The sequence below is a fragment of the Colobus angolensis genome, unplaced genomic scaffold (genome assembly GCF_000951035.1).
Source record: "Colobus angolensis palliatus isolate OR3802 unplaced genomic scaffold, Cang.pa_1.0 Scaffold84, whole genome shotgun sequence".
Taxonomy (NCBI): Eukaryota; Metazoa; Chordata; class Mammalia; order Primates; family Cercopithecidae; genus Colobus; species Colobus angolensis.
In genome coordinates, this window is record NW_012122265.1 from 3,784,723 (window position 1) to 3,793,705 (window position 8,983).

Consider the following 8,983-nt stretch of genomic DNA (forward strand, 5'->3'; position numbering starts at 1 on the left):
TATGTATATTATGAGACATTTCAGAATAGACTGCTGCTGCCAACAGCCAATAATTCTAAATAAAGTCCTAACTTATTCTACAAATTTGAGCTTTAAAAATATTCTTTGGGAAAAACAAAATAAAAACAGAAGAGCGAAGACTTTCTGAGGAATATGACCTAAACGAAAGGTCCTCTGAGGCCTACAGATGCCCTAAGGAAGAAAAAAACACAAAACCAAAAATCTCCTGCCCTGCCTTAGCAGATCACCTCATACACACAAGAAGAAAGGTTGATTTAAATTAAACAAATGAAGTAAGCCCATGTTGGGAAGATGTTATAGATATTTGTTACAGCCACACCCCACTCCTGACGCTCAAGTTTGCATTTGTTTATAATTTATTGTAAAGAATTGGCTCACATGATTATGAAGTTGACCAATTTGAAATCAGTAGGTAAGGCTGGAAACGCAGGAAGGAGTTGATGCCTCAGTCTTGAGGAGAAACTTCTGTAGGAAACCTCGATTTTGGCTCCTAAGGCCCCCAGCTGATTGGATAAGGTCCACTTACAGTATGACTTGACATCAGCATATTGTAGATGTATGTGTATTTCTGCAGGCTGGCATCTGAATGCCTGGCTCTTTTGTGGGTTGTATGCCTTGGTCCTGAGCCCAGTGTGTCTCCTTCTGAGGCACTGTGTGCCTTGCCCGTGTGGTCTCTGGTTCTGGCCTTCCTTCCAGGTCTCCATGGCCATCCTAGGAGACTTGGCTTTACCTGCCTGGCTGCTCTCCCATATCAAAGATCATGCATCTTTAGGCAACAGATCTGTAGGGCCTGAGTTGGAACAATTTCTTGTAGGTGATGGCTTTGGTGCCACCCATCTGGCAGTGCATCCATCTGTGGGTAGAATTTTTCCCACAGAACTGAAATCCGATGAGTTTTAAATGCTTTGTTTGAGGTTTCCCCGTCTCTCCAGTTACGTAGATTGGCATGCATCTAATCGGATAAACAGGACTCCGGGGTGTGAGAGCTGGAACTAATCAAGCCCCGTGGGAACACTAGACATAGTCAACGGGGAGATTTCCAGACGCAGGCCTGGTTGAATTCTCAGCTGCTGTGTGGGTGATTTGCCCCACATGCCTTCTGGACAGAGGCCCCCACTCATGTAGGTTGTAGAGCAGTGACAACCTTATCATCATAGAACAGCCAGCTGCTTTGAGAGAAGCAAGTGTAGTGGTTGGCAAGTTCAGAGGATGAGTGTTGATGGATATTCCGGCTGCAATTTTAAGAGCTGTGATTGGACTCCTTTTGGTGTCAGGCCTTCAATGATGTGATAGGGTATGCAGAAATCATTGTTCTGCAGGTGACGCTTAACTTAATGTGATTTTCACTTTGCAGGTGGCCATAATAGCAGGCAACTTTGAGCTGGCAGAATACATCAAGAACCACAAGGAAACAGACATCGGTGAGTAGGCACGTGGAGAGACTGGTGGGGTTTGGTTTAGAGATGCTGTGAGGGGGTCACTCACCAGCTTTTTAAAATGCTCCTAAGATTGGTTTAGAGCCTGCTTTTAGCAAAACTTCACATAGTATTAGCCCATGTTCTGTCTCTGGTCTTAACTTTTTAAACTTATGGTGGGGATGGGGCTAAGGAAGACCTTAGAGGTTAGGCCGTCTGAAACGTGCTTCTCTAGAAGGATGGTGTTCTAATCTATTCTGACAGTCCCCATTGCAAGGTTTCTTTCTGTTTGAACATCATTGATTTAGTAAAATGGGGAGAGGAACAGGAAGTGTGGAGTTCATGCTAAGGGTTGGCTCTGGGGTTCCCTCTCTGATGTACGTGTCTGGTTTTCCCAGTTAAGGATAAAAATTGATACATGTCGTTACGCATTTGTCCAAACTGGTAGAATGTACAAGCCCGAGAGTGAGGCCTGATGTAAACTGTGGACTTGGAGTGACGCTGTAGGCTCTCCGTTGTAACAAATGGCCCACTCCAGGGTGGGGGTTGATGACTGGGGAGACCATACGTGAGGGGCAGGGGCTCTCTGGGTAAGCTCTGTTCCTTCTGCTCGGTTTTACTGTGAACCTAAAACTGCTCTAAAAATACGACAACTTTTTAAAAAATCCGAAAAAAAAAGAAATCAAACTGGAGAATGTGCTAAGCATCGAGCAATGGATGTAGGGCACGGCTCTTGATTGCTGACACCAATTAATTTGCAGCTGATTTAGATGTGTTTATTGGAAGGTGCCGTAACATCCCCACTTCTGTTTAGGCAAAGAGCTGGCAACCCGATGAGGGTGGAGAGAGAGCCAGTGGCATCCTCTCGACTCCCCTCGGCTGCCTCCGCTTCACTTCCTCCGCAGCTGTGCTGATGGCCGTTCCCCTTTTTAGTACCCCTTGTGCCAACCAGGAGGACGGTCTCTGGGGCTCCTCCTCTCTCCCATCGCCCTGCCATTGGCTGGGCCCGGTCTTGCAACTTGGACGAGCCCACTGGCCTGTTTCCTCCAGCCCTGCGCTTCCACAGGACCTGCAGCGGGGAGCAGTCCCATTGGACCGGCAGTGGTGAGCTTTCGAAGATGGCATCACCCCATCAGAGGGGTCCGGGGGGTGCTCCTGTGTGTCGTTTATTGCCTGTGCCCCTCAGCTCATTTTTGGCATCAGGGAAAGCAGAACTGTGTGTTTGGCTGTCGAGGCTTTACCATGTGGCATGTGTGCCCTGCGTCGACCACGGCCGGTACCTACCCCACCTTGGAGAACTGCATGAGGATGCAGAGCCAGATGCACGGCTTGCATCATCAAGTACCTGTGCAGAGCCTCGGGGCCTCGCAAAGGCTGCCCCTGACACCGACACACACGTCCCTCCTGTGAGCCGGGGCAAATCATTTCATTGCTCTGAGATCCAGGGTTCTGCCAGGGCTGCCTCAGCACCTCCATGAGTGCATTATAGAGATTGATGAGTTGATGTCTGCAAAGTGATTTAGAAAATGAGCTCTCAGAATGGCAGAGACCATCTCCCTGCTCCCTCCCTAATATGAAAACGCGGCACATGGAATAGCTTTGGTTTGAGAGCTAAAAATATCGGCTGCTGTGAAGGGAGTGGGACTGTCTTGACCAGGGGCACACAGTGAAGAAGGGAGGTGAGGGAGCCTGAGCACAGGTCCCACCCACGACTGCAGGGGTTGTTGCTGGCACCCCTGGAGGCAGAGCCCCCGCCGGCTCCACGGATCCTGAGTTGTCTGGGATGGTGACAAGCTCTGGGCTACCCTCATTGGGCTACCCTCACTGGGGCCTACACTGCAAAGCGGAAGGTATGAAGTGGCTTCCTTATCCCAGCTCTCCACATGGAGCTGAGAGATACCGGGGCTGCCACCCCTGCCCCTAAGACCCATGGAGTCACAGCCACCCTTCCTCGCTTCTGACAAACCCTCCTACTCAAAAACAGGATGGCCCAGGCACAGTGTCTCACGCCTGTAATCCCAGCACTTTGGGAGGCCGAGGCGGGTGGATCACCTGAGGTCAGGAGTTTGAGAGCAGCCTGGCCAACATGGTGAAACCCTGTCTCTACTGAAAATACAAAAATTAGCTGGACGTGATGGCGGGTACCTGTAATCCCAGCTACTCAGGAGGTGGAGGCAGGAGAATCGCTTGAATCTGGGAGGTGGAGGTTGCAGTGAGCCAAGATCGCACCATTACACTCCAGCCTGGGCAACAAGAGCTAAACTCAGTCTCAAAAACAAAACGAAACAAACAAACAAAAAACCAGGATGACTTTCCAAGTCTGTTGAAGCACCGAGTTGATTTCACAACCCAGCTTGGGAGACATTTGTTGTCTTTTCAGTTTTTAGATATAATTATTATTAATATCTTCCCTATTTATGATGCAGACACCTCTTTACAAACAGAGCGGTTTTCGTTATCATAAAAGGAACGCCCATTTGTTGGGCGAATACATTTTAATTACCCTTTTCCTGTTCTGATCAATTATTTATTAGCTGTAAACAGCACCCCCCCTATTGAGAAAGGGGGTGTCCTCACTACAGGCTCACGTAACTGACATATTTTGAAATGCCAGGATCGAAGTTTGAGTCTCTCATGTCTGTATGTTTGTCAACTACCCCAGTTCTGCAGGAAAGAAGCAGGACTGGCTTTTGCAATCAGCTTACGTAGCAAGTCAGTGTCTGTCGTTCCCTGCTCTTTGAGCTTTCCCAGGGCCCCAACGGGAAAGGATAGTTTAAAAAATCTGTACTTGCCCACGGGTTTCCTTGTGCATCTACAAAGAAGAAGAATAAGAAAAAAAACCTCTTGTTTCATCTGAGTCGTCTAAGGGTTCGTGATTATGAACTAGCAAACTGGCATCAACGCAAACTGTGCCATTTAAATCATTGTGTTGAAAGTTTCCCAGAGAGAGAGATGAAGGGTGTGGAGGCTGAGTCCTTCAGGACTGATGTCTCTCAATGTGTTGATTGATCCAAGCACAGTGAATCTGTTGCAAAATCCTGAACTAATGCCTTCTTAACTAAACCTGTAGGTTGGAACCCAGTGGCTACTCCCCTCCCCTGTGGTCACCCCCTCTTTGCATCGCCCCTGTGGTGGGACCAGGTGCTGGGTATGTGGTGGGGAGGGTCTCGTGCTCTCTTTTCCACTAGCTTGCGTGTTTTTTGCCTGCATGTGTCTTGCTAACTCCTGCATGTGGGTCTTTGCTCGTTGTTTAAGAAAGCTGCCCTACTTCTGGGTGAATGACTAAATAACCACAGTGAAAACAGTTAGCGCTTACCAAGTACTACAGGCCAGCACTTCACGTACAGCATCACAACCATGTAAGCCTCCACGTCCAGATGCAGTTCTGATCTCCATGTGAAGAAGAGTCTAAGTGACATGGCACTGGGGGTGGGGCTCCCCTGGAAGCTGACCTGGAGATGAGGGTTTGAGGGCAAGCTGTTTATTGTGGAGGTGATATAGGAAGCACCAGCAGGGACTTAGGGAAGGAAGTCAGGGAAGGGCAGGGCGCCAGCCATACACATGTGTTCATGAGCAGTTGACTCTGTGGGCCCTTGAGGCTCAGGCCCCTGGGGTCCTCTGGGAACCTGCAGAGGGTGTGCCTGGGCATTATGAAGCAGTTCATGTATTTACTCACCAGTTCCAGCTCCTATGCATGTTCCCTCTGGGTACCAAGACCCTCATCAGGGAATTGGGGAATTGCAGGGGCCTGTGGGGGTAAACAGTGCACATACCCTGGAACAGTGAGTGCCAAGGGGACGCAGGCAGGGCACCAAGGGCATCTTACATTCAGAACTTTTCCAAAGCCACATGCTGGAGGAATTGGGCAAACCAGATTTTAACCCCACATCCATCTGATGCTGAAGTACTTACCTTGAGAACCTGTCCTTTCAACCACTACACCCCGCTGCCTCCCTGGTGAAGCTGAGAGGAACCTTGCACCATGCAAGAGCTGTAGGCATCAGTGTGGGCTAGGACGAGGCAGGCTGAGGAGGCTTTACACAGGCTGGGCCTAGAACCAGAGCTGGGAAGCTGGGCGGAGGGAAGAGGAGGCTTCCTGGGCCACAGACCACCAACAGGGTGGTCCCCCCATAGTTAGAGGGGTCTCTCCTCTGTGCTTCCTTGTCCAGGCTCCCTCGCTCTGAGATATCTAGAGCTAAGCATTTGTCAGCTCCCGGCCAGCTGCCCAATTGTGCTTAGAAGGCAGGGGGGCTGGAGGAAGATGATGCTGAGACCTCATGGGGCAGAGTCTGGTGGCTGGAGAGAGTTGTCTGAGAATGGATGGAATGATGGACTGAGGTCCCGGCCTCATGGCTGTGCTGCCTGGCAGCCCCCGAGGGGAGCCTTTGCAGCTCACAGTAGTCTCTCACCAGGGCGGCTCAAGTTGCTCATCCTCTGAGCTTTCGAGAGAGATCATGTTTTAGTCAGAACTGGTCCTGGCCACCCGTGTCCTCACCCGGGGCTCAGAGTAACTTCTCACCCTCAGAATCAGTTGTTTTCTCTGCAAATCCTAGATTCCTCTCCTTCCATCTTCCACATTAACATTTCAAAGAAGAATTTCTTCTGTGACATTTCTCACCCACCATGAAATATTCAGTTGTCACTGGCAATGTTCCTTCCCAGGATGCTCTTAGCAGTGTCAGGGTGAGGGTCCATCAGGGTCACCCAGGAGGCCTTCAGAGGGGAGATGCAGCCTGGCCCTCTGCCCTGGGGGACGGAGACTGAGAGAGGGAGGGAGGAGGAGGACATGCTTTGGGGTCTGCAGAGTCACTTCCCTGGGATCACAGAACGAAAGAATTCCAACTGTGGGACCTTGGAGGCTGTCCACCCAGAGCACCAGTAGAAGGAACCAGCCTTATTAACACGTTGATTTTGGACTTCTGGCCTTCAGAACTATGAGATAGTAAATTCTGGTTGTTTTAAGCCACTCCGTTGGTGGTGGTTCCCACCAACTGAGCGGGAAGAAATGGCCCCAGTCTCTTCCAGTCTAAAGAGGGGCCTGCGTGTGCTGAGGATGGCAGACTGCCTCTGCTAGAGGAGAAGCGTCCTTTCTCCCAGGCTGTACTTGGACATGTCAGGTACCTGAAATAGCAGGTCCTCAAGACGCCTGCACTCTCACCAGCTCAAACTCCTATGTGGTCACCAACTTCCTTCCCGTGACAACTCTTTTTTTTTTTTTTTTTTTTAAGACTGAGTCTCGCTCTGTCACCAAGCTGGAGTGCAGTGGCACGATCTTGGCTCACTGCAGTCTTCACTTCCCAGGTTCAAGTGATTCTCCTGCCTTAGCTTCCAGAATGGCTGGGACTACAGGTGCATGCCAAAACACCCAGCTAATGTTGGCATTTTTAATAGAGATGGAGTTTCACCATGGTGGCCAGGATGGTCTCCATCTCTTGACCTAGTGATCCACCTGCCTCAGCCTCCCGAAGTGCTAGTATTACAGACATGAGCCACAGCGCCTGGCCCATAGCAAACTTTTTTAGGGTTGATTGGCCACGTGCCAGGCACTGCTCTAAACCTTTACTTGTGAGATCGCAATAAATCTGCACACCAAACTCATTTCACAGGTGAGAAAACCTAGGTTTGTGGATTACACGTAATGCCCAGTGTCACATAGTACAAGTCTGGATTTACACCCAGGCAGCCCGGGCCAGAGCCCATGCCCTCCACCTCTGTGGCAGCATCCCTCTGCCAGTTTCACCTCAGGCATTCGGCAAGGGCTGGTCTGTAGGAATGCGGGAGAGATTCCTGGGCCTTGTGGGCAGAGAGGCCTCGGGCCATCCTGGAGCCAGCACAACCATCAAGGCCCTGGAGAAGGAAATGTCTGGCTCAGCCTGAGCAGGCCAGGGCATGGGTCCACACTGCCTAAGTTGAGTTCCCAAAGCTGTGTTGGAGGTGGGTTGTAGGAAGAGGTGCTCTCCCTTGGGGACGAGGGCACCTCGGCTTCTGTCTCTCTGAATGTGGCCTGGAGACATGCCTGTCTCTAAAGCCACCTTTTCTACCTTCATGCCCAAGGGAAACCACCACTCAGGAAGCTTCCCCCACACCACTCAGGAAGTCTGTTCTCCCACTGCTATGAAGAAATACCTGAGACTGGGGGAAAAGAGGTTTAATTGATGCACAGTTCCGCATGGCTGGGGAGCCCTCAGGAATCTTACAGTCATGACATAAGGCACCTCTTCACAGGGTGGCAGGAGAATGAGTGTCAGCAGGGGAAGTGCCAGACACTTATAAAACCATCAGATCTCATGAGAACTCACTCACTATCACGAGCACAGCATGGGGAAAACAGTCCTGGTGATTCAATTACCTCCCACCGGGTCCCTCCCTCAACACATGGGATTATGGGGACTCAAGATGAGATTTGGGTGGGGACACAGCAAACCATCTCACCCCACAACTCTGCCCTGTGGTCCTGCCCACAAGTCTTTGGGCAGAGACCATCTAACTCTTGAAACCCAGGGGTGGATCCGATGATCTCTGAATTCCTTTCAGGGTTGTTTTGCCTTTTCTTGAAGAGTGACACACGTTTGTGACCAGATAGCTCTATCACCCTCTTCTGTCAAATCCAAAATGTCCGACAGTCTTCTTTCATTTGGTTTATCTCCGTCCCCTTCTGTTCAAACTGGCAGTGTTCCTGCTCTTAGAATCTCATACATTATCAAGTGATGTTCCAGTCGTACCCTTGGTGTTCGTTTTGTTGCAATGTGGATAGGCTTTTTCATTTTTTGCCATATGGATAGACTAAGAATCTTCCAAATCTTCAAGCTCTGGTTCCTTTTTGCTTTACAATTCCTTCTTTGATTCCTCTCTCTCCTTTTGTATTTTACTATAAGCAGTCAGGAGGATCCAGCTGCTCCTTCGACACTTTGCTTAGAAATCTCCTCAGCTAAATATCTGATTTTATCACTCACACACTCTACCTTCCACAAAAATACTAGAACACAGTTGAGCCAAGTGCTTTGCCACTTTAGAACAAGCATCACTTTTCCTCTAGTTTCCAGTAACGTGTTCTTCATCTCCATCTGATATCTCAGCAGAATCATTCTAACATTCATATTTCTAGCAAGCACCTCAAAACTCTTCCAGCCTGTAATCATTACCCAGTTCCAAAGCAATTCCATAATATTTTTAGATATTTGGATTTTTTTCACCAACACCATATTTATTAAAAATATATATGTGTGTGTGTGTGTATTTGGCCAGGCACAGTGGCTCATGCCTGTAATCTCAGCACTTTGGGAGTCAGGCCGATCACTTGAGGCCAAGAGTTTGAGACCATCCTGGCCAACATGGCAAAACCCTGTTTCTACCAAAAAAAAAAAAAAAAAAAAAGGAAAAAGTATATATGTTAATTAGCCAGATATGGTGGCACGTGCCTGTGATTCCAGATACTCGGGAGGCTGAGGCACAAGAATCACTTGAGCCTGGGAGGCAGAGGTTGCAGTGAGCCAAGATCACACCACTGCACTCCAGCCTGGATGACAGAGCAAGACCCTGCCTTAAAA

The 8,983-nt window shown here is 49.4% G+C and overlaps 1 protein-coding gene across 1 annotated transcript in view; it reads left to right on the forward strand.

Annotated features, from left to right (window-relative positions):
* SHANK2 (SH3 and multiple ankyrin repeat domains 2) overlaps window positions 1-8,983 on the forward strand; it is a 688,546-nt gene that overhangs the window by 236,896 nt on the left and 442,667 nt on the right. The window contains exon 11 of the mRNA XM_011930122.1: window positions 1,376-1,442. Within this exon, the coding sequence (XP_011785512.1) occupies window positions 1,376-1,442 (67 nt within the window). The remainder of the gene's footprint in view (window positions 1-1,375; window positions 1,443-8,983) is intronic.